Source organism: Cynoglossus semilaevis, chromosome 11 (genome assembly GCF_000523025.1).
Source record: "Cynoglossus semilaevis isolate Cse_v1.0 chromosome 11, Cse_v1.0, whole genome shotgun sequence".
NCBI classification, from domain to species: Eukaryota; Metazoa; Chordata; class Actinopteri; order Pleuronectiformes; family Cynoglossidae; genus Cynoglossus; species Cynoglossus semilaevis.
The window spans coordinates 12750646-12776905 of NC_024317.1; the positions used below are offsets into that span (position 1 = coordinate 12750646).

Sequence of the window (26260 nt, forward strand, 5' to 3'; positions counted from 1 at the left end):
TAGAAAAGCAGACATTGATGTATTTTTTGCTAGTTGGCATCGACTTGGTACCGAAGTATTGGTTCAACCCTACTGGATAGAAAAGGTTGGGTCAGTGATATTAAGCCATGTTATAAAACTTAACTGGTTGCTGCTGTAACGTATTTATCACAATGTAAAATATTTTGCTAAGTGTCCTGACTTCTCTTTACTTTGTATGTATTAAAAATAGAATTTAGTCCATCTGTTATTCAGCCTGTTGTTTTGCAAACTGTCACTGTCACCAGTGAAGCAAAGCTCATCGCTGGTTGGCGATGTGTAGATGTGGAGGAGGAGCCTGTGTGTGTGTGTACGAACACAGGGAGAGGGAGAAGAGAATAGCTAACAATAGTTAACTTGTGGCCCATGTTTTGTCAATATTAGTGATGCACCAAAATTCAAATTCTTGGATAAAACCGAAAATGAGGAAACCAAGGCCGAAAACCAAAACACAGAGAAATTATTAAGTCAATTATTCGTACCATTACATTATCGTACCATTACATTATAACCATTGCATTTGTTGCTATGACTGTGTACTAGACAACCATTACATTTGTTGCTATGACTGTGTACTAGACCTTAATAAAATCAAGGCACTGCGATCACATAAATTAAAAATTAATAAATAACACATTATTAATTGTCAAAATAATTAATTGTCAAATATCTAGCAGAGAAATAAAATCAGCTGATAATCACTTAGATATATTGATATATTGAAATATGTCCTCGATGCAGGCATGTTGGTACTTATGGCAAGCCATTTTTACATTTAAACGTAGAGCTGGATGTGTATTGCAGATATCGCGAATGCAGTTTTGCCTGGTCAAAAAAAAAAAAAAAATCGGATATCTGACAAGCCCGCGCTGGCCGTGATTTCTGCTTGCGTCGTCCTAACTTCCTGTTTTGGCCGTTTTGTTTCGGTGATAAAGGTATTTCGACCAAAAACCGAAAATACACTTTAGGTATGATGCATCATTATGATGCAAAATGAACTATATTGATATTGTCCCACGCTATATTGCATTTAGAAATATATATATATATATATAACAATATCCAGATAATGCCCAGCCCTTGTGGACTTATAATAATGTGTGATATTGTGATATTTATTTTAAAATATCACACTTTGGTTGTTTTTACAGACATTAAACATAGTCTAGAAAGTATCAAGCTTTTTTAGCATTGTTACCATTAATAGTTTGGGGGTTTTTTTTTCAAAGAGAATGTGAACTGATTTCAGCCTCCTTCACTGGTTGTGTACATTAAACACATATCTTCTTTAAGTAGCTTACAGTTAGGTTTCCCAAGGTTCAGGGATTGTCATCAAGAAAGTATATCTTTAGCAAGCTCTGATGATGGGGAGTCATTGATTCAACAGTCTGGCCTTGCTGTTGCTAAGGCCAGTCATTTAAGTGCCTTTTCCCAGCATATATCATTTACTGTTAAATGTGTTTGTTTATTATTAATGTATAGTATATTTAAAATATAGGTCTTCTATTCAGTGATTTCTTTTTTTTTTTTCTGCTGGTGCATGACAGTAAACGAATATTGCATTTAGTTACAGAAGGTGTATTTTGTATGTAAATTGGCGTTTTTGTTATTGTTTGAAGGCAGCTTCTATTAAAATATGAAGACATGAAATGCACTTCTATTTATCAGCCAGGTTTTGCATATCTGCTTCTGTCTCTGAATCTCTGTTTGCAGCTGCAGAAGCCGAAGAGTGGCTTTTTCTAGAGAGATTTGAAGAGCTATTAATAGATCTCTGCCAGAGCACCAAGCACTGTGCTGTTGCTGCTGCTCCTATCTCTGTCTTCTCTTCACCACCACTCCTGTTTCTGTGTCTCCACGTCTCTTGATAGCTTTATTTATTCCACTTATTGGTCTTTTCTTTCTAATTTATCTAGACTTTCAGACTTTTCAGCTTTGATGTTAAGTATTGACCAGAGTAGACTGGGGTGAATGTTTTGCTTCTGGCCTTTTTGTCATTTACCTGGTTGATTTGTCTTTTGCGTGGTTTCTTTGTGTTATTCGCTTGCACCATTGAAGCGCTTTGTTTTGATAAAAGCTAGACAATACTAGGCTAGCATGCATCATTGGCACTACAGGGTCATTTTGGTAAGAAGAGGTTCTGGAAAACCTGCTTTCTTGACAAACAAAGGGACGCAAGTCCGAAGAGGGAAAAAAATCTGCAAATGGCCATACTCTTTCTTTCCTGTTGAATTTGTATTTTTCTAGGTTTGAAATGATTTTATGAGATGTGCATTTAATGTATTTAATGTTTACTGCCAAAGCAAATGTTTTTTTGGACACAAGCAATGCATAGATTTTGGAATATGTGGCTTTTAGAATATATTTTAATATTAACACACACATATTCCAACACTGTATATCTTTTCATTTGAAACATTCACAACATAACAACCAGTTTCACACGTATAGTTACTTTTCAGATTGCAATTTTTCAAACCCATTAACGCAGTGACGTGCACCTGTTACTCACTGCCTATGGTGCTTAGCACTGTCAGTCATGAACCTCATCGCATGCCACTGCTTCCTATCAGTGCATACGGTACTTAATGTCTCACTCTGTACTAGGGCTGCACGGTATTGAATGTTTAAAATCACAATTACTAATCACAATTATTCATCATGTTAGGTAAAACGTATATTATTGCACTTTCTATTTTTAACAAACAGTATTTGAACAAGGCTTTCAGTTGAAGTTAAACTTAATAAATAAAAATAAATCATGAATAATAAAATTAATTTACCCTAGACAAAAGGCTAATTAAAAAATAAATCCTATTCCTGTTGAGAAAACGGCAAGGGTTTGAGGTCAGGTTAGATCTTTGGAGAAATAATTGCGTTAGGGGATCACATTTCCTGTCCAATGTTTGAAGCCCTTGCTGCTCACAGTATTTATTGGACATGTCTTAGTCCAAATAAAAGGCTTTTGCATCCGCTAGTTTCTCCTCACTTTCGATTAAATGTGTAGACCTACCCTGTACATTTTTTTTGCATTCATGACCAATCAGAAAGTCTTATCATGTCACACACATTCATTTAATATATTAGACAGACACGGTGAAGTGTCAGAATGTCTGGTACAAATGTAATCAAACTAATATATTGGCAATATAAAGAGAGACAGTCAGTGCCACACACAGTCAGTGTGTGTGGCACAGTGCTGTCAGGGGTGAGAGAATGGGCGTTGCCGTTGCACCTTGCCCTTCTCCCATGTAATTGACCAGGAACTGTGTAAATTCAGTGTAAAAATGTTGAAATTACACAGAAAGCAAATTTGTAGATCAGTCAAGTATTTTTCTTTTTTTTTAAAGACAGAGGACGTTCTTCGGCAGTGGTGCTGACTGCTCAGTGCTCACGTGCGTGCACTGCCCCCGTCAGTTCCAACAAGAATCAACACAGCCGTGGGAAAAGTAGAATAATAGCGTTAAAAAAAGAAGGCATTGGTGTATTTTTTGTGTTGGCATCAACACTGAAGTATCAGTTCTTGTGACAACCTCAGCATCGATTCACCTTTTAATGACAAGGGGCCATTTGTATTGTCACAGGATGGTTTCAGCCTTTGACATAATTATGAATTAATAAATATATTACATATATAAATATTACATACATGTATATATATATTACATACATGTATATATTTTTGATTCTCAACTTGGTCTTGCTGTAAGTGGCACTTAAATCAATGATGTCTGTATTGAAAAACCATTAATGCTGCATTAATGTTTTACATTTTCCCATTTCTCATTTTATTTTTTGGTCTTTTTATAAGACATCTTTCATACTTTTGGAGTCATTATTTTAGGCTATAAGCAGATATCAGTTACAATTCAGATATCAAAGGTTGGTGTACACTCTGGACCCTGAAGACATATAAACTAGTATTTTTTAAACTATTGCTGGTGCTTTTGTAGTGGACTTTAGGGCCCAACGACAATTTTCAGAGACCGTAATGCTTTAATGTTCTAGAGCTGCAACAGTTAGTCAACAATTAGAATACAAATTGAGAATCGAGTTAAGTCGTTGCCCTAAGTACTTAAATAGCCAGAACTAGGTTCAATATTTTATTTCTCTGTTCCTTGTGAATATGGTTTTGCAGTAATAAAGCACAGCTAGAAAGTTGGACTGCGCTATCATTGTTTTTAACTCTTCACAAGCAATTTTTGCTTTGCAAAAAAGGACCAGTTCATTACACATCGAATGTCCTGAAGGACAGCCCCATGATACTCTTCTCCTTCCTCTTCAGTTACTTTCTGTAAAGTCTGTTCCAGCCTCAGTTGGTTTGCAATCTTTTGCTCTAACTTGTTGAAAGGTGAGGGAAAAACTGCACGAGGATCTTCATTAAAGGATTAGGTCAATATTAAGCAAGACTTGCAGAAAGTGTATAAGTAGGATGTGATGCAGAATGTGCTGCAGAGACCAAAAGACCAGGGTCAATCTTGGCTGGTCAGAACTACAGTAGAAAGTCCCTTATATGTAGTGGTTCAAGAACCAAATGATAATCATAATGACTGTCATGAATGTTGTATTCTGTGTTTCTCAGTCATTAAAATGGACTCTGTAGTTTCCCCAGCAGCTATTGCTAGTTCAAGATCACCGTGTTTGTTTTAGTTTGATCACTCCCCGCCACTGCAAGACACCCTCACTTCCTAATTAGGCGGCTTTCCCTCGCCCCCTGGTGGTTGGCTGATTATTGGTTAAGAAAGTGCTTGATTTCAGACCCCCCTTTAAAATGTAAATATCATCAACGATCATCTTAATTTAATTGAGGCATCCAAAATTGTGATTGTGATTAAAATTCAATTAATTGTGCAGCTATATGCCTTAGGTTTGCTTTTTTTTTATACAGTGTCAGAAAGCAAACACACTATGTATAAGTATGTTGGGGGAGGGAGGGACATGGGGAGAGAGAGAGATGGAGAGAAGGACCGTGAGGGAGGGAGAGAGTGAGGGAGAGAGAGAGAGAGAGACGCCATGAAAGGGAGGGTTGGAGCAGAAGGGAGCGGTGCAACCTGTGCGCATGATAGCTTCAGAGCTGTATAGAAAGGGAGAGAGAAAACAGCCTGCAAGTAGGGTTTACCTTTTTCCTGTAGTGCTTGGGCTTCATTCAAAGATAGACGCTTTTAAACTCACACTCAAACTTGCAATTCTGCACAACTTCTCAACCACACAAGCTGCATAGAGGAAGGCAACAGACGAAGTGTGAAGATGAATAAAGTAGAATGAATAGACGAGTGTGTTTACATGCAACAGAAATGGAAAATTGAAATGAATTTATCGTTTCAACCTACAAAGGAAGAAACTACGACTCCGCCGTAGACTTCTTCTGCTGCTTCTCCTGCGATAATGTGCTCATCTGACTTGACTGAAGAGCTGAAGTCTTAATACAGTAAGGATTGCTGTGTGTGTCTCAGTGGGGTGTTTTGTGCTTTTTGTTGCTTCATATATGCTGCCTGTAACCGGGCATCATCATGTTTTTCCTTATGAAATTTAGTCAGGTTAGCTTATGATGATGTAAAATCACATTTGAGTTTTGCTGGAAAATCATGTACTTTCCGTGCCTATATTTACTTGTACCAACTGTACCTCTTCATCTTACTGTGCCTAAGATGTAAGGAACTCAAAAACACGAGAGATCAAATTTGTGATCATTCGTAACTGTACCTCTTCATTTTGCTTTGCCTAAGATGTAAGGAACACGAGAGATCAAATTTGTGATCATTTACAGTATTTACTTCATGCACTGTATGTGTGCACCGACAAACAATGTGTTTGGTGAGGCAAATGCTGAGGTAATGAGGAATTCCCTTCCACTGTGTCCTTGTATGAAAAGAGGAAAGGAGGAGGTGGCATGGTGGGGCGGAGAGTCACTAAGAAGTAGGCGTCGCTTTGCAACTCTGTCATACTGAGGAGGGAAGGGGGAGTCGAACAGTAAAATAGGATAGCCAGAAAGCTTACGTAAGACAGGTAGGAAGTCCTGTTGCAAGTGTTTCTGGAGTTTATCCTCAATAATCCCTTTCAAAGTTCCTTAACAATGATTAGGACTATTAAAAAGGACTAGGTGCTGGAGATCTCCTCGCCTCTAAAGGCAATGCTCTTTTAGACCAACGTTATGTCAGCCTCATTCCCATTCACATGTTCGACACAGTCTGAAGGAATAGGAAAATAGATGGGATGTGAGAGAGAGGTAGGCAGCAGTAGTGTGAAAGAAAGAGCAGAGCTCTCTTGAATAAAAAATCTGTTGCTATTAATAGCATGCTGTCCTCACAGCTTCAGCACTGTTTCAGGTTGAGAAGACCTGGCTCTTCCTCCTCCCCCTCCTCTTCTCTGATGGTTTAAGCCTCGCAAATTCAGATTCATAACCCTCAGCTGTGTACCTTTTTTGACTCAGCCCAGATATACTGTATCTGCGTGTGAATTTAGGCTGTTTCCACAACAGTCTTGTTTGTTTTAACGTGTCCGCATTCAGGGCATTACAACAAATTAGCACCACTATTAAAGAGTACGTGCTATAAAGGTCCAAATTCAAATAAACGTGACACAATTTTCATTCATCACAGCTAATCTTCATTTTTAAATGTAATGCTGCATATGTGAATTCATTGGTTGGCTACATCTAGCCACTTAGCTTTGGCCAATTTGTACTGAAGCTCTTGCAATATGATGTTTAGCGCACACTGTTGCTAGCACATTTGAGCATCACTTGTGTTGTCGATGCGTAATTTTAGCTTTGTGCTCCCCAGGTGGTTGATATTCCCACATTCTCAATCCTGCATACTAATTGCTAGTGCGTGGGAAAGGGCCCAAGTACAAAAGCAGAGAAGCGTGAGGGGATGAGGAGTAAAAATCAATTTCAGCTGCTGGTGGCACTGTTGGTGTAATTGTTTTGAAGTCAGAAGGTTTTCACTTTCTAATGATTAGCTTTAAAAAGAAAAAACCTTTTTACTTTTTAAAAAATGTTTTTACTTGCATTAGTACTTGTATGTACTACATAATTACTTTTATGCGTTGTCAAGTTTTATTATTTAAATTTTGAAGAGAACAAAAATTACCAAAATTACTTGTTTGTCTCAAGCATAATGTAATGCAGCTAAGTGTTGGTGTGGCGTTTCTATTTGACATAATGCAGCTATTCTATGTGTTGGTGTGGCGTTTCTATTTGACATTTATCAAGCTATCAAAATTACCATGTTAGCTTGTTTAACACATTATGAATTCATTCAACATTTTAATGCATTATAAGGCATGGGTGGAACGATGTAGACTTTTTATTAGGTTTATTATGTCATAATTTGATTTTAATTATTTAGGTCACAATTTAATACGTTATTGATTTAAATGCAGTAGCAAATAGAAATACACAAATAATGAATAATAGCACAAGGTAGTTTAGAATAATAATTATTTATTTAGTTTTATGCCCATATGAACAGGTAGTTTAGAATAATAATAATTTATTTAGTTTTATGCCCATATGACCAACTATAGTATAATTCATAGCATTTTTAGCAATAAAACATTTGAAAATAAGGGATCAGCGCAATCATACTAGTATACTGAATATGATGTACAAACGTAAACAAACAAAAACGAAAAACATTACAGTGCCCCCACTAGCCGGAGATATTGTGCTGGAAAGGACTGTATCGCTTACTGGTATTTATAGCCTGTAGCCACTGGGGGGCATAGGTTAGAATATACCGGACTCAGATGTTTCCTTTTTAAACCCTACTTGGCAAACTACACTCTGAATTGTAGCGGTATTTGTCTCTGTGCGTGGGTGTATATATGTGTGCGTCAACCTAGCCGCCAAGATATTGAACAATATATAAGGCAGACAACCACAAACATCTCACTTACTGGTTTAGAATGCAAATATAGAATAGAAATAATGAAAAACAAAAAAAAAAACTGCAGCATCTTTTAAATCAGTTTTACGATCTTAACTACTGACACACCGCTCACCGCCGGACCACGTCACTGCCAGCTAACACTGAAACGGCAAGCTCCTGCCTACTGCACCGAGTGACTCTCAAGGAGCCCCTCTCCAACAGCAGGGGACACGGTTCCTAATGCTGTCCTTCAACACAAAGCTTGGACCTATTCAGAAGATCGATATTGAAAGGGGGTGGGTGGAGGGTGGTGAACAAATATAACGTAGATACACCTGTTGCTGTGTGTAGTTTGTCCCAGTAACACTCACTACTTCACCTGACCTTAGAGTAAAGAGTTATGGTGTTAGTTCAACTAATAAGCTAACCGGCTAAAAAATAAGATTGACAGGGAAATTGCTCCCTTGTGTATGGGTTTAATTATGCCCTAATTAAGTTCTGCATGTTTGGCTTGCTCTGTCATTCCTTTGTTAGACCTTTAACAAAAGTACCTGAAGAAGCATGGCCCAGCAACAGCTGGAATTTTAGCAGTCTGAAAAATCATACCATAAACATCAAAAGACATCAACTGCAATTGAAGTGGATCTTGGAATTGGATTTGGAAAATATCGGAATTAAGCAACTCTGTACATGCAATGTGGTCTGAGAACCACTTAGTTGTGCTTGTGTGTTGTTGTTTTATTGCAGCATTGACAGAATTAGGACTTGGCATTACCTTCTACATTGTGTAAAAGGTCATATTTTATGTGTTTTTTTTTAAGTTGCTGCTGATCCTGTTTTTAATGACATCTTTGGTGTGTGACAGAAGGAGATGCTGCGTTTGGCGTGCAAAATGTTTTCAGACCAGGACGTGTGGATCTTTGCCCTAAAGGATTTAAAGGTCCTATATTTGGAACTTTTAAGTATGGAGCAGCAGAGCTGGAGCAGAGATGAAGGGGCATTCTTGGTGGTACTTGGAGTGTTTGCTCGATGGACGTCTGAATGACTGGCATGTTCCCATACAACTGGCTGTTTTGCAGCGCACAAACCACATTTTAAGAGAGCTCACTTTTAGCTCACTCTCAACAGAGAGTGCTTGAATCCAGGTTAGGCTGGCACTCCAGCTTCTGTGGCTGGTTGAAGTCAAAACTGCCTTGTGATATTTGTCCAAGTTAAGGTGTTTTTAATTCATATGAGGTCATCTATGTGAATCTATTAATTCACCATTAAACTCCCTCCCCTCCAACTCCACAAAGACCTTTCTAGGCACAAAATACGCGGTTACGGGGAGACAACTTCCTGCTTTGGAGTTTCATGTTTACCTCTGACATAAGGTGACCTGTATGTGGTGCACCTCAGCCATGGTTTACATCTTGTGAATACTTTTGTTGTAGCAAACAAGTAAGGGGAAAAAATGATAATGTTCAACACACTGACAGTGGAGCTAGAGATTGACATTAAGCCACAAATTGATATATATTATCTCACAAACACACAAATGGTTAATTTTCCCATCCATTTTTCAGACCTACTGTGAGTTTACAGTGTTTACCTCAAGCACAAGTACTACAAAACTGACTCTCATCAGGACAGAGAGGAACAAAAATGGGGAGGAGGGTCATCACAAATCTCCATCACATTTAAATGACCGTGTGTGAACGACTGAGCTCAGTGCTGCAGACTATAAGCAACGCATGTTATCGGCATGCTGTTTGTGTGTCTGTATGTTATCAAATTTGTGTTTAATTTGAACACGAGGTGATAACTATGCTCGGCCTTGTAATTGGGGAACGAAGGGGGGGTCATGAGAGAGAAAAGGAGTGGAAAAATATGGGGGTGTAGAGGGAAATATCTGCTTTTCTCTTGGTGACAGAGCTTGTTGCTATGGAGCTGCTCCTTCTATTGGAGGAAGTCTAGTCCAATCACTTAACAGCAAAGATTGTTTCATCATTGAGAAGTTTTTCCTGACTGAGTAGCTCCTCCTGTTCCTTTATCTTTTTTCTTTTTTTCTTTCCTGTTTCTTTTCCACTCTCTTTCACTGATCCTTTTTGACAATCAGAAAATATCATATAAGCATTATGGCCTGTGCATGTAATCAGGCATTTATTTATTTATTCCCATTTCATTCACGGTTAGTTAATTCAGCCTTTCCCAGGCAGTACAAACAAGTAAACCCAGCTTAGATCTCAGGTCTGTTTCATTATTAAAGACTCCATCCCAGTAGTAGTGTTGCAGATACCACCACAATTACTACTGTAGGGTTATCACGGTATCATTCAAATGTTCACACTACTACTATAATTATTATTGTAATATCAGAATGAGGCATGCTGTGGTCTTGGCTTTGGTTAAAATACAGTCCATAAATAGTTACTCAGAGTTTTATGTCATATACAGTAGGTATATCAGCACATGCCGTTAGTGTAATGTTAATGTTAATTTATTTTATATATATATTTTTAGTAGTTATTGGTCCACTACAAAGAACAAACGTGCAAGAATTTTTTTTTTTTCTGTTGATACACAACGGGTTCAGGACTTATGCTATTAACACAGTTACTACCATACGGTACATACAAGTGTTGCGATTCCTCGTGATTACTGTGTGCCAGTACCACACAGTGTTCTGTAAATTACAGGTTGTGATACAGTTACTATATTACCATTAGGGCTAAGCGGTAGCGAATGATTGAATGAATGAATCAGTTTGTCTCCGACACATGAAAAAGATACTATGATGGGCTCTTGATATGTTCTGTTTTTTTTGCACTGTTGCTGCAGTTTTTGAAGTGGCTGTTATGTCTCTGTTTCCTTTCAGTGCTTCATGAGTAACTTCACTTAGCTTTTCACTTGGACACACGTGGAGCAAATGGTAATGAAAATGAATGAATGAAATACCTGGGGGGAAAATAAAAATATACAGGGTTAAAATTGAATTTGCATCTATATTTATCTAAATTTGATTTAAAAACTTGAAAAAGACGAAGTCTGCAGAAAAAGAAGTGTATACACCTGCCTTAAACTTTTTCTAATACTGCATATTTCAGGATCTGTCTATGCTGATTCTTAAAAGTAGGTTTTTTTTTTTTTAATAGACTTGACTCGCTGTCCTTTAGCGCACTGTACACACACTGACTTAAATGGGCACTCCCTCCCTTATATTTGCAACACGAAGTGTCATACATTTGTCAGAATTGGATTACATTTTACGAAAAATAACTAACGATGTCTGCAGGAATTTGTAAATGTAGTTTTATTGTCATTCCGTATTGAATATAAATTAAGAGTGATTTTATTTACGCAAATTCATTTACCCATTTATAAATTTATATGTGGTCTTCTTTTTTATTTTATACTTAATGATCATTTTCTCTCATTTATTATTATGCAAATTCAAATTACCCATTTATAAATTTATACGTGGTCTTCTTTATTAATTTATGTTTAATGATCATTTTCTCTCATTTATTATCAGGTCTAATTTCCCTGCTGTAGACTTTCAGTGTGTTTCTTCACACACAGTAGAAAACTAAAGATAGATTGTAACTATTGAGAGCAACTGATGGAGAAAGGGAGACTTGGAGAGAGGGTAGGTAACTAGGGAGGAAGGGGAGTGAAGAAGGGAGAGTATGAGTCATAGCTCGTCCCACAGGACTGAGTGGGTAGGCTGAGTGGAGGAGGATGGCGTCAGCAGCAAGCCTGACAATTTAAAAGACACATTAAAAGAGGAAGAAAAAGGAGAGACATAGAGCCAATACCACATAGTAGGTGGATGTAGAGCAAGATATTGATGGGAGGGGTTGATGTGGAGGGGGCGGAAGGCAGGAAGGGGTAGCCTCACTGTCACAGAGAGAAACCAGTGAAGGGGTGGCAAGGACACGGACAAAGAGAGACATAAATGGAAAAAGAGGAACTCTGTGTTCCGCTTCACTTGACCACCCATGCCTCCTCCTTTTCTGGTTTCCGATGTGTTCATCATCCTGTTTTCTATGCTTTCCCCATTCATAAAATCCCTTTAATGATTGTATAGCTTATTGCTGAATATACATGCAGAATGCAAAATCTATTTGCATGATGGCCAAATATGTGTGAGTTGACTGATGTGAACTGCAGCACCAATTGAGGATGAATGTCCCTGAACTGTTTCACTCTTGTAGTTCTTTGTTAGCCTGCTCCACCTTCCTGTGTGAAATTGAATAACTGACGCAAAAGGGAATCCTCTCTGACACAGACAAACACTGGAAGCTACATTGTGGTCGATATATAATATGTGCAGGCACTGAGCTTGTACAATCTGAGCCTCCCCAACATAAAAGACCTAACCTTGCCTTTTGTGGAATTAATTTTTTTTTCCGACGTCAAAACATTAGTGCGTTTGGGCCTGAAAGCAGGAAAAAAAGGTTGTGCATGTTTCTTCCTGTGGTGTCTTTGGGTTTGTAAAGGTCACTCTTCTGTATGGTTATGGGCTTCATTCAACTTTACCTTCAATTGAACTTTGCTGACAAATTAAAGTGTACTTGTTGCATGTGTTTTGTATTTTTTGTGAATACAGCTGGGTTTTTGTCTCCGAGTGTAGAGTTTTTTGAAGTTATGGAAGGAAGAAAAATACTTTTGGTGCTGCGTTTTTACTTAAAATGTAAATTGAATTGCATAAATGATCAATACCAGTAGAATTGTTAAACTGCATGGGTTTACATGTGTGTGTGAATTTTCTGCGTGCTGGGAACTGTCATTGGTTTTTACATGTATTTGTCTGAGCCTGTAAGTTTGACAAGCACTCTGTCAAGGTTGTCTCTTTGAGATTTGCTTCAGCGTTATCAGCCTGCACATAGCAACGCCACCAAGAGAAAAGGAGGTGGAGCTAGCTTTTCTCTGGGATATCCCTTTCTTAACCAAATATCTGTTCTAATCGACCAGCAGTGGTTTTGAACCTATAACTACAAAATATTTTAGGAACTAGGAACTTTTAGGTTTTTGTGTGAGAGAATATTTCTGTTTTCAGGGTTTATTTCTGCAAAGTGAAATATTATTGACTTCCAAAATGAAGTAGTATTTTTGGAAATACTGTGAGTTTTCTATGTAATCAAAGTACCAAGGGACTTGCATGAATTCAAGCTACTACTGAAACGTCACGTCATACATACTGTTATATGTTTGAGGTGATGTTTTTTGTGCATTGCTTATTTAATTAATACCACATTCTCGATGTCTTGATATATAGTATTTATTGGTCAATAAAAATGGAATTATTAATTCTGAAAGCACAACCAATAAGAAAAGTTTTCTCCTCTCACCTTATGGTGTTCAAATTCCATTCATTCCTTTGGCTAAACCTGATTCCATCTTTTTGTGAGACCCTGACCTGGCTTGACCTTGTTGCTAATTTTGACAAGGATGTTCTCGCATGTACATAAGAAAGGTTGTCTTGCCAGCGTTATACCTTAACTGATGTAAGCGTTTGCAGGGACAGTGGTGGTCAAGGAAGTGGCCTTGTGTCTGGGAGATTGCGGGTTTGAATCCACTACTGAGCTTGTGTTGGAGGTGATAGGTTAAAGAAACAGGACAAATTTCATTGTGTGCCGTGGTGTGCATTAATGACAATAATTCTCTTTCATGTTGAGGAACAGTCAGTAATCAAAACCAAGAAGAGTCAGATAAAATTGTGTCCGCTACTCAAACATTTGTTTTGGGGAAAAAAAAGGGCCATATTGTTTCATTACCTTAGGTAAATTTAGTGTGTTCTCTTTTCTGTTGTCAGTAAGATTAGTTGATAGCTAAAACATTTTTTGTTTCCATACTGCTCTTTCAGCTCCTTCCCTTTCTTCCCCCAGTTTGTGCACGCAGCCATCAATGTAATATCATTTTTAACACTGCCCTTCTCTGGAACTCACTCGGCACAAATGGCAGTAGCTGGAAATGACGTTACAATCTCCTTGGCAACACTGTGGGTCTGTGCGTGGAGGAAGAGTAGAGGTTTTCATATTCCTGTCGGGACCTAAACATCAATTTACATCATTCAAGCTGTTAGAACATTTGAATTTGTGTTGAGATTTAGTTCAGATTTTGCTTTTATCAGGTCCAGGCTTTTTTATTTTGAGAAAACGCATGAAGCCAAATGACTTGTGAATGAAAACACATTCTTTTAGTGCAGAAAACAGTACAGTACGTGAGTAAATCAAGCATAGAAACAACGTTGAGGTAACATAATCAGCCTTCATGTCTGCCTGCAGCAGATCACGTTGCTGCGATAGTGTTCGTGCTGCATGGTAGGCTCGTGTAGGCAGGACTGGGTTGGGCCATGTGGGTGTTCTGGTCAGTGATGTGGTGTAATGCTGCTGATGACGCACTTGCAGTTGCCTTGCCTGGGCCTTCCCCTCAGTGGGAATCCCAGGCTCATTTGTACGCTCATCTTTTATCTGTCCCAGAGCACTCCTCTGCTAAGGATAAGAAATGGCACTTATACACCATACATGCTGACACTTGTTCCTCTGAGACTTAGGTTTGCAAAGAGTTCCTTTTCATGTACCCATCACATGAGGTTTGTTATGTGGAGTTCTACACATATTGTGATCTGTAGAAAGGCAGTGTAAATGCGTAGGGTAGAAGATTGCAGGATCTGTAAGATAGCCTTCTCTCTTGTTTCAAAGGAATTCCAACTGCTTCAAGTCAAGTAAATTTTTACCGTCTTACTGCAAAGAGCCACATGATATACATGGTCACAGGAGAACTGCCCCGTCCCTTAAAAAATAAAACTACTCCCACTCTTTTAAAACCTGCTGTGTACATCTTCACATCTTTGCGAACTGGGGTTTCCCAAAGTAATTTGCGTCAATGGCCGTCAGCATAAGATTCACATTGGTCCACATTTGGCTCCCGAGCCGCAGGTTGGCTATGCCTGCAGTAGACTATAGATATGCTGCCTCCAGTTCATTAAGAAGTTACTGCTGTTAATTTTTGTGCTTTTGAATACGGCCCACAGCAGAGACCATAAAGAAAAGTTTTGTTTTAACTCACTAACCCTTTCTCAAAGAATGATCACCAGCTGCAGCAATAAGTCACTAACTATGAAACATGACATCACAGTGTCTCCCTCCTGCTTTTGGTTTCAGGGCTCCTGGCTGTGGGGACATACCATGCTGCTGCACTGAGCCAGAGGAAGAATAAAGAGAGAGTTCTCTGCGGAAGCTAAGGTGGTGGTTAATTTTTTTTTTTTTTTTAGCTGTGAATAGTATTCTCTTGATTTATTTGTAATTTAATGTGAATACAATCGATTTAGAAAAAATAATAATATTGGAGATCTGGATTTATTTGTTATATAAATCAAAATATGTTAGAGATCAATAATTAACATTGGGACAGTTATTGGGTTTTGTTTTTAATCTAAATCAATATATAAATTGCTTGTAAATATTCAAGGAGAAGGGTGTGTCATTTCACTACAGTCGTATCGTTTTTTTTGCTAACATCTATTTTATTTTTATTTTTTTTAAAACCACATAGCACCATCACAGCTGTTGACGTTTGCTATGGAAGTTACATTGCCCTGTGCTGCAGCTCATCCCTGTGTCTGACCATAGTGGGTTCCCGTCATCTTCCTGTGTTTGGTTCCCATTCAGATTCACTGCACAGAACAGAGACCAGCACAGATCTGGTGCAACATACAGGTAAATACAGTACTGTGCTGTAGTTTCTCTGACTGTTCTGTTTTGGTAAATCCACAGAACCTTGAATGTCTTTCCATTTCTTTTGACCCTTTTTCACTTTCAGCCATTCCTGGGTCCTCCGCCCTTCCCCCTCCCCTAGTCCCACCCTCTCCCTCTCCCCCAAGAAGATGTCAGTGAGCCTGACGCCAGACATCCAGCAGGAAGGAGAGAGTGGGCCACACATTGAGCCCTGCAGTCGAGGCAAGACCTCCCCTCAACCACAGGGCACTAAGGAGGGAACAGGGGAGAGTCTGGAGCCTGAGGATGGCACCTTACAAGATTTACAGGTCAGTAATGGAACTCTAGATTTGTTTGGCAACTTTGAAATAAATCCATATTCCTATATATGACAAACATAAAATGCAACTTTGAAATAAATCAATATTCCTATATATGACAAACATAAAATCTTATTTTGTGACTAATCCAAATGATGGAATTGTGAAGATAGAGAAATATGCAAAAGTATATCTCAAAATTAAATTTTTAATCTGATTAATTGTGAACTGTAACATTAACTTGTTGTTGTTAAAGATCCTTTTTATATATATATTTATAATGCAGTGTGCTAGTTTGTCTTGGGCTCCTATACTTGGATAACAATGGATTTTCCACAAAATATGGGTTATAATTACTATAGTTATAATATATTTCTTTTTTGTGTGTTAGAGCATTAGAGGAGATCTAGGCAAATTAGATTACAACCACTGCCACCATGACACAATTTGCAATTATCTTAGATGTGACGGCAGTGCCAACATTTTCATTTTATTTCACCCCTAACCTGACAAATTCTTCTGATTTGTGGAAATCAAAACAAAGATGGTAATTAAATCATATAATAAACCATGTTGTTTGATCTTAGATTAAAAAGTGAAATTTTAAATGTATTTTTGCAGAAACGAGGTCCGAACCATAGCCATAGCAGAAAAAGGTCCAAGGTAAATCTTTCTTTAATTATTTTTTACTCTTTTAACTCTTTTTTATTTTATTTTTTTTTTCTGCTGTCTGTTAAACTTATGTATTTGTTTCTTCAAACGAACCAACACCAACTCACTTGTTTGACCATCTATTAATAACTGTGTGATCCTCTCAACTAAAGTGAACCGCTATCTTTTCCTCACAGGCTTAAAACGTTAAATCCTGTGAGAGTGTTAAAGAAGCCTTGTATTAGTTAAGTAAGAATGTTTAACACAGTCTGCCAGTGTTGCACAGCCGACAATATGGTGACCTGCAAAAACAAAAATGTGACATTTACACGCAATGTGAATCTGAAGTTATTCTTTGTTGTGGCATTTAATGTCATTTAAATGAACTGATATAAGTGAGTTATACGTCACTGTATGATTGTGTTTCAGTCAAATGCCAAACTGAAGCTGGTACGGAGTCTGGCGGTGTGTGAAGAGTCCTCTGGTCTGTTCTCCAACGATGGACTTCCAGAAACGGTACTGGTTACTGGTCTTTTCTCTGGTTCTAATCCCTCACTGCTCACTTTGGTCTTTACCTCACGATCAGCTTTTTTATTTGACTGTTTTGTTGAGATGAACATCTCATAACAGCCTTCATATGCTTCTTAGGACATCATTCAACTTCACATCAGCTGTCCATCAGACAAGGAGGAGGAGAGGTCCTCTAAGGACGAGTATGAAAATGATGAGAAAGAGAAGAAGGACAAGGCTCCGAGAAAAATGCTGTCACGGGGTGAGAGACTATACTGGAACTCCGACACAGTATCAGATTAAAATCTCCAATATGTTTTAATCTCTGGAAAACAGATATGGAAGAGTCTCTCAACAAACGCATCATTGGTCTGTTTATGGCAGCAAAGATAAAATATTCAGCCCCCATGTAAAATTAATGTTATGTACACGAGGTGTTTATACTTGTGTTGTCCACAGAACAGTAATACAGCGTCTCCTGCTACATATCTAGTAAGCTTTTTGACTCTGGAACTAAGCAGCAGGCTGACTCGGCTTTTTCCGACACGTGTAGGAGTCTCACTTGCTTTTGGATTCATTTTTAGTCTGTCAGTCATTTCACCTCTTTTTTTTTTCCCTCCACATCTCTCCCAGATTCCAGTCAGGAATACACTGATTCCACGGGTATCGATGTTCATGAGTTTTTGGTCAACACACTGAAAAACAATCCCAGGTATGTGGTCACCACCATAAAAGGCTAGAAGACAGTTGGACAATGAAAAGGTGTTTTTCTAAGTACAGCATTTAGCTGTGTATTGTTGTTCTCCTTGTGATATGACAGAGACAGTTAAAACAGCAAAGGCTGCAGCTTTTTCTGACATTATTTTTGACAACCTTTACCGTACATTGCTGCCTGCTCTTCCTGAAAACTGAACACCTGATCTAGAGGTTGAAGAGGAGAGTGACATCATGCTGTGTTGCTTTAGTTAACAGTAGTTAACTATTCATTGACACATAGCTGTGTACTTTAATGACAAAGTTTCATGTTAGCCAGGTTTTCTTTGTAAAATCGTAAACTCCCAAATCCTAGGCCACAGGTTGCTCACACCTGGATTTTGGAAATCGCAAACTCCCAAATCCTAAATGGAGTGAAAGCTAAGTGTTGCAAAGGCCACAGGTTGCTCACACCTGGATTTGGCGCTTTTGCTGGCATTTGATGCTTAACAAAAAATATTTATTTTCCTCTCCAGAGAACACGCATGCTTAAGTTTTTCCATGGCCCTAAAATACACTCTTCATTCCAGTAAACTTTTCGTTTCATGAATCTTCTGCACGAGCGGCAAACATTTCTGTCATCATTACTGGAAACCTCTTCTGACATTTAGAGAGTTTCATGTACTGCATAGCAGAAACAAATCTATTTTGTCACAGCTGCATTATGAAAAGTATTGTCTCAAACATTCAAAATGCTGGCCACATATGCCAAAACCATAATATTTTTGAATCAGCTTATTTCAAACCATTCATTGCAGTGTATATCGTAGTCACTCTCATCTCTGGTTGCTACACTAACTCATCTCTACTCATTGATCTCCCCTCCCTCTCTCTCTCTGGCCAAACAGGGATCGAATGATGCTGCTCAAACTAGAACAAGATATCCTGGAGTTCATCAATGACGACAAGTAAGTACCTCGTAACCAGTCGCTCATCTTTAAATTTAGCTCCTGTGCATCTACCCTGTTTTTCATTTACTGCCAAATGAGTAATTAGAGAAATACAGTGGGGTGTAGTTGATATTATGGGTCATGTTGTGGTCAATATTTTTGTCCTCTTGTGACCAAAATAGTGCCATCAGGCCTAGGAATTACATTGTAAAATGTGTAACAGAGCAGAATATCCATTTTGCTCTATACGGAAAATATTTTCTCCAAACTAAGATTCCCCTTCAGTAAAATAATTTCAAAACTGTTTCATAAAATCTAAAGGTTCAGATATGTTTAAAATCTTTCCTGTGTCCTGGCAGTAACCAGTATAAGAAGTTTCCTCAGATGACTTCTTATCATCGTATGCTGCTGCATCGTGTTGCTGCCTACTTCGGGATGGACCACAATGTGGATCAGACCGGGAAGGCTGTTATTATCAACAAGACGGGCAACACGCGCATGTGAGTAAATCTTTCAGTGCCAATTTTGGACATTTTTCTTAGTCCTTCACTGCAGTATTTATAATTTGCCAGGAGGTCTGTGTAGATTGTTAGCATCAACATGACTGCATTTGACTGCCATACAGTTTTCATGCATTTCATCGACCTTTTTGCAATTAACTTTTTCCTACAGCCCGGAGCAAAGATTCTCAGAACACATCAAGGATGAACGTAACATGGACTTTCAGAAGAAGTTTATCCTGAAGAGAGATGATGCCAGCATGGACAAGGACGATAATCAGGTTGGTTGCACTGATATTTAACAACCGTAATGCATGGGCTGCATGATAAAGCTGCTTGGAAGTGCACACCCCCACCGCCTCTTAAGTACAGCGTCTCCAAAACGTCTGAACTTCTTCTCACCCCCCTCCTGAGATGTGGCTAATTCTCACTGAGAAATAGTGATTAATGTTGAGATCCCCAGTGTGCTTGTTCACTCCTGAACCACAGGATCCTCGGTACTTTATCCTCTTTCATATTTCTGAGTGCTCTCTGCAAAAAGTAGGCAAAAACATACATTGCGTTGTTAACTCTCTAACAAAGTATAGTTTGGACGGCGACAGCATCCAAACAATTGTTTAATCAGTGATTGTATTTCACATTTGTTGATGTCTGTTGGGTAAATTGTTCATGTTTCCTTTGCTCAACACACACTTAAAAAAAAATAAATAAATAAAAAGACCCTTCTTTATTTCCGTCTCTGTCCGGTAAGATTCGTGTCCCACTGCAGGATGGGCGACGTAGCAAGTCCATTGAAGAGAGGGAGGAGGAGTATCAGCGAGTACGAGACCGAATCTTTGCCAGAGAAGTAAGTTTTACACCTTTGCAAGATTACAAACACTGGCGTAGTTAAAACACTCATTACTTTATCAGTAACTACTACATACATACATTGATGTAAATATGCACCTTTCAGTGTTTCTGTCAGTGGAATCAGTATCAACTGTGCATGTGTTGCTACTCGGCATTGTTTCAAACATTTCATAATGTGCAGGTGTCATTTTTTTTACAGTCTTCTCAAAATGGATACATCAATGACAACAGGTAAGATGTTGCGCCGATACTTCTGTCTTTACAATATGACTCCATTCATTTTTTTAAATTTATTCTTTAAAAGCCAGTCTTCAACATGAGTTTGAGTTTTCATTAGAGGAAGTCACTGCAGAATGATGTCATCAGAAATGGAAAAAAAAAAAAATAAGATCCATCTATGGAATGCTGATATTGTTTACTTTACACTATAAACAGTTCTGTCTTAAAGTTGGTACACTTCTATGGGTCAATTAAATACCCAATATATATGCACTTTTTTTGTGTTATCACTGCTAAACTTAGTTTTGTTTATAAATGCATGTGAATTAATCTTGATACTTAGGACTGGTATGGGTCCGATGTTGGTCAAAATTTCCGGATCAACACTTCCAGCACGATAAGATACCTAGACCCAAATTAACTTTGCGTGACATGCTGTAAACACTGACACTGTCGCCTGTGCAACGGCAGCCTGCAGCATGCTGGAGGAAGGTATCGAATTGATATCAGTATCGACAGATATTCCAAGTTGCAGTATCAGACATGAAAAACTTGTACCGAGCTATCCCTAATCAGGTCCAAGTGTTCATTTTGTTAACACTATTCATATTATTTAAAGTGTAATCATGAACAGAACAGTGTTAATTCCAGTCTATGTTACTGTAAGGTGCACGCTGCAGCTTACATTATAATTTTACAAACTGTGAGTTAAACATGAAAATACCCAAATGCAGCCCATGCTCTGTTGTGGCAGGTGTGTAGAGCAGGCAGGCAGGCAGGCCATACATTTCCTAATAAAGGAGCACTTGCTTTTTAAAAGCGAGGTTCTCAGTTTATTACTTCTTACTACTCTTACTGCTTGCCAAAATATACTATAATAATAGTAATAATATAAACTACGTCTGTGGGTATCCAGCAAGATGCAGCTTATATTCAGTGCCGCTAATTAATATGACACATTAATTAAATATAACAATGGCTTGCGGCTTACACATATTGAGCAAATGAAACGCCAACTCTTAATGTCAGTTGAAATTTAAAACCATTGAAGTTCAACCAACCATATTAATTGCAAAATAGCACACGCAGCTTTAATTGTATTTTCAAAAAGTGTATCAACTTTTATTATTGTATGATTGACAGACACAATCAATATAAAATTGACAATGTTAGTGTACGTCAGAGTTCCACACAAATTGTCTTAAGGCTGAGCGGAAAGATCTGTACGTAGTAAACAAATATTTTTTGTAGTTAGCCAGCACTGCAGTTATGGCCCGCCTCAGTCCCTGGGCTCACTTGTCATTAAGGTTGAAAGACTAGAACACATTATGCAGAGAGAGAAAGAGAGAAGGAGAGAGAGGGGATGCGTGGGTTTTCCAGCATTCACATTCTGCCTGGTGTGCAATTTTTTTCTCCTCTGCTGAAGGGTAAAAGTTTTACACTACTGCGCCCACTTATCCCTCCCTCTTTTTTTTTTTCCATGATTCTTTAAATCCTGTCCTCTTCTCCAGTCCAGCCCTTAACCCTCACATTTTCTCCCAATATTGACCTCAACAGACTTTCCACTGAGGGCTACTGCTCTAGCTCTCAAAAGAGGCGGCAGATCTTTAGGTATCAGTGGGGTGCTGCTGACGTGTGTGTTGCCATGCCCTTTTCTGAAAGTGATTTGGTTATGAAAGTGTTGACTTGTGATGGTTTTCTTTATTTACTATACTGGCTGATTGATGGCTATCCCAGCACTGCACCGTGGGACCTCCGTGGTCAATGCATGGCTGCTTTGTGGTTTGACTTGGGACTGATTGATTGGGCACCTTCTTATCTGTCCACTGTCAAATGCCTTTTATATGAAGTAACTGCATTTTCTCACAGCAACCTGTTTGTTTTGTGGTTGATCAAGTCTTGTAGTTCTGTTACATTTTGCATCGTAGCAGGGGGAAACTAATGCAGTGTTCTTCTGGTAAAAATAAGTCAGAGCTAACCTGTTAACGTGAACTCACTTCATCCCTTATGTTCTTATAAATAAACCAAAGATGTTTATAGTATGTTTTTCTACGTAGCCAAAAACGTAAAATGCAATATATAGTGTAAATGTTAATTTAATTAATAAGTTATATTTAAATATTTTAGTTCATCAGTTGACCACAGTGTTTTGATAGAGCTGGTCTGAAAGAAAAAAAATCTTAGTTTTTAAAAAGACATTTTACTATTTCATCCACACAGTAATCTCAAATGTGTTTTAAACGGGGACAGTCGATGGTAGATCTACATGTCTAGGACATCCTAGCGTGTTCTCTTTATGTCGTCGTGTGTGATTGGCAGTGTTAATATTGAGAGTGTGCAGACGAAGTATCGTGCAGTACGCAGCTGAATCCCTCTCCTGCTGCTCCTTCTGTTTTTTTTTTGTTTTTTTTTTTTTCTGGTGTAGTGAACAAGTGTACTCGTGCCTGCAAAAAGAAAAACACAGTACCCACCCTTCCTCAAAATAGGCTGTGCAGAGACCAGACTCAAAATAGATCCTCCATTAATTGCAGTCTCTCTAAAATATTCATCAGCCACAGTCGCTCACCATCAGCAGCCTTTTACAACCAATAAAACATCCCTGTTATCGCCGGGGAGATTCCCATAGTCAGTTTACTAATTTATACCTTCTGTTTTTTAGCTAACTGTGTGCTATTTACACAGTTGCATGGATAATTAGGTAACAATAAAAAAAAATTAAGATGACACCTTTTCCTTTTTTTGTAATTTCATGTACTCGTATTTATTTTTCTTTGGTAGAATGTTATGGATTAAGATGACAGCTTTTCCTTTTTTTGGAATTTCATGTACTCGTATATTTATTTTTCTTTGGTAGAATGTTATATATATACATATACAGGTGCATTTTAGGGCAGGGGTTTAGGGGGTTTTCCCCTGAGTGGTGGTTGCACTTATTGTGTGATCATTGGTTTTCTAGACAGCTGCCTTTACCCAGCATTACAGCAACACAACAGTGTGTATGCAGACGTGCGCGTGTGTGTGTGAGACTCCGTGTGAGTTTTTGTGTACATCTGATAATATTTTAAAAACTGTATGTGTGCACGTGTTGCACTTATCCTTGTATTCGTTTGTTACACGTTTGTTACGTGTGTTCATTTTCATGCAAGTTCTCTCTGTGGAAAGTCTTCAATGTGATCGTTGTCCACAGTCTCCCATCCTTCCTGTGGAACTCATGTTTGTCTCACCGTCTCCTGTGTGTTTTCCTCACCCTCCCTTGTGCAGCAGCTTCTCTCCCTGCATGTGTGACTTTCTGTAAATGGGTTTGTGTGTGTGTGTGTCTGTGTGAGAGAGTGTGAAAGTGTGCGTGGTTGTCTGTTTCCAACTGGATATAATGACATTGTTTGGTGATTTGTTGCCTGACTTTTGTTTTGTATCTATGACAATTGACAGTTTGCATCTGTGTTAAATGTTATGCCTTAAGGCCTGACGGTGTGAACCTGCCTTCTCTGCCATTTAGTGACTTTGTTTTCCCTCTCTGCTTCTGTCCCCATGTTTCCTCTTCTATCTTTTATTTCTACTCCAAATTCATTTCATTTCTTACCTTCAACCATCTTGCTTCCCTAACACATCGATCTGTTGCTACCTTATCTCTCTACACTTTATTTCTTCTTCATTTGAATCATTTCAATCTTTGTCTCTCTTTCTCTCTCTCTCCTCTGTATCCTCTCAGAGGGAACCGTGACAGCTCCAGCCGAGCGTCCAGCAGCCGCCAGAGCAGCACAGACAGTGAGATGAAGTGCCTGGAGCCACGGCCCTGGAGCAGCACCGACTCGGAAAGCTCGAACCGAACTCTACGGCCGCCGGTCACTAAGGCCAGCAGCTTCTCCGGTATATCCATTCTTACCAGGGGAGATAGCCTCGGTAGCAACAAAGGCTCACAGGGAAGCTGCAAAGGCTCCCGTACTGGTAAGAATTTAGGCTTGCTAGCAAAAACTGGCTAGTGTTAGCTGTCATGCTAGCAAAACAGAATTGTTATTCTGTTCTGAAGATCTAAACCTCAGTTTGGATTTTGCTTGCATTGCTTAGTTGAATGTTATTTTCCGCTTCCTTGGTGTCATATCTGTTATTTTTATCCCCAGGTCTGTCCCTAGTTAGTCCTGATATCTGCCCCCCACCCTCAGCCTCCCAGTCCAGCTGTACTTTGCTTCCCTGCCCGTCACAACAGCCACAGCAGCCACAGGCACCGCCTCAGACAGCCTTGTTGCCCACCCCACAGCAGCACGCCATGGGCAACCACATGATTGCTCAGGTTGGTGCCTTCACTGTCAATTATTGCAACTAGATAAACAGGTGCTCCGAGCTTCCTCTGTGGTCTAACCCAAACTTTCCCTCTTTCTCTACTTCTACTTCTCTTCATTATTATATTTCTCTCTGCTTCTCACACCTCATTGGTATTCTAATGGCCTCATTTCTCTTCAACATTTATTTTTATTCTTTTTTTTTTTTTTAATTTCCATCTCCTCTTTGGTGGCATCTATAGCCGGTGGCGTCACTGCAGCCCTCTCAGACTGTATCCTACTCCAGCCCTTCCTGCCCCCAGGTTCTCCTGCCTGTTTCTCCTCCCCAGCAGTACACTATGGTAGTTACACTTCTTAAGCTTCATTGACTATTAATAATTCAGTTCAAGATTGCATTACTGACACAACTCTAAAGCTTAACTAACACTTGGTTCCACCAGAGACTTTTGCACCCTTTTACCCTGCTGTTACTTGCATCTGTTTACTAGTTACTATTTTTAAAGGAGAAGCTACGTTTATATTTTTGCTTTTAATCATCTGTTCATTGAGCAAACTCAAACTCTGGTTATGTTTTCTGTGATCTTGCATGTTTTGACTTAAATTTTTATTTTAACTAATATAATTAGCTTTATTAAGAATTTGTTGATTGCGTTTGCTGTTGTAATGTATCCTAAGAAAACTATTTGTAAGTTTTATTGTTGTTGGATTTAAGGCTACGTAATGTTGTTGAAAAGCACCAAATTTGATAGTACTTTTGAATTGCATGTGTACGATACATGATGATTGAATTCAGCACATTATAATGCGATTCATTTTGATTATTTAAATGAAGTAATTGGATTAATTGAGATAACAAAATCAATTGTTGTTCCACTCAGCCATGCTCAGTTTCAGAGCGGTGGCCTTCAGTTTGGCCAGTGTTTTAACCAGGTGTTCTATAGATGTAATTCATCTCCAATTTCTTCTCTGACTCCTTGCAAAACAATACATTTCTCAATCTGCTCCTGAGGACGTTATTTTCATTCCTCCCAGGCAGAAGAGCTGGCTCCTCAGTTCACCCAGATGACACTGAGTCGGCAAGGATCCAGTGAGAACCCTGAGCCTCCCCCAATGTATCAGGCTCCTCCAACAGTGCTCTCCCAGCACCCCCCACCTCAGACCAGTTACATCATGGCTACCACGGGTCAGCCCATGCCACCTCCGTCTGGCTACCAGCCCGCCACTGGACACCCTCACCCACCACCTCCACCACCTCCTCCATCACAGCCTGTCATGCAAGCTCCACCGCCTCCACAAGGCTACATGCAACCACCCCCGCCGCAACAGGTACAATGCCTTCAGCCTTCAGGAACTTTTTTCTGAACAAATTTTCATCATTTTAAAATGTACTTTATTTTTAACAAGAGAGATTATTAATAATAACATTCCTATTGGATATTTTGTGAGATAAATCGTTTTATAAATCATGTGACATCAGTTAAACCAAGATATATTGAAGTTGTTTGGTCAATTCATCTGCAGGTAAGGAGTACAGACATGAGTGAGTCTACAGAAGCTGGTATAGTGATACTAGTGTTGTCATGGTCCTTGGTGTTGGTCTGCTGGTTCAAATGCAAATCATTTAACTCTTCATAATATGTACCAAAAACACTAAAAGTAGTAGCATATTTTAACTTGTATCTTGGCCTTTTCCCATTTTTAA

At 38.8% G+C, this 26260-nt stretch overlaps 1 protein-coding gene across 5 annotated transcripts in view; it reads left to right on the plus strand.

Annotated features, from left to right (window-relative positions):
* r3hdm2 (R3H domain containing 2) overlaps positions 1 to 26260 on the plus strand; it is a 38952-nt gene that overhangs the window by 3420 nt on the left and 9272 nt on the right. Inside the window, exons 2-17 of one of the 5 annotated variants that reach the window (XM_008320638.3) lie at positions 15035 to 15115; positions 15426 to 15589; positions 15693 to 15915; positions 16528 to 16569; positions 16987 to 17073; positions 17206 to 17329; positions 17701 to 17779; positions 18669 to 18728; positions 19070 to 19210; positions 19383 to 19491; positions 19962 to 20057; positions 20262 to 20293; positions 23991 to 24226; positions 24400 to 24569; positions 24801 to 24899; positions 25591 to 25884. In XM_008320638.3, coding sequence (XP_008318860.1) covers positions 15757 to 15915; positions 16528 to 16569; positions 16987 to 17073; positions 17206 to 17329; positions 17701 to 17779; positions 18669 to 18728; positions 19070 to 19210; positions 19383 to 19491; positions 19962 to 20057; positions 20262 to 20293; positions 23991 to 24226; positions 24400 to 24569; positions 24801 to 24899; positions 25591 to 25884 — 1728 coding nt within the window. In that variant the 5' untranslated portion in view covers positions 15035 to 15115; positions 15426 to 15589; positions 15693 to 15756. Of the gene's footprint in view, positions 1 to 15034; positions 15116 to 15425; positions 15590 to 15692; positions 15916 to 16527; positions 16570 to 16986; positions 17074 to 17205; positions 17330 to 17700; positions 17780 to 18668; positions 18729 to 19069; positions 19211 to 19382; positions 19492 to 19961; positions 20058 to 20243; positions 20294 to 23990; positions 24227 to 24399; positions 24570 to 24800; positions 24900 to 25590; positions 25885 to 26260 lie in introns of all 5 variants that reach the window. The other 4 variants (XM_025059922.1, XM_008320636.3, XM_008320640.3 and 1 more) reach the window with 4 other exon arrangements.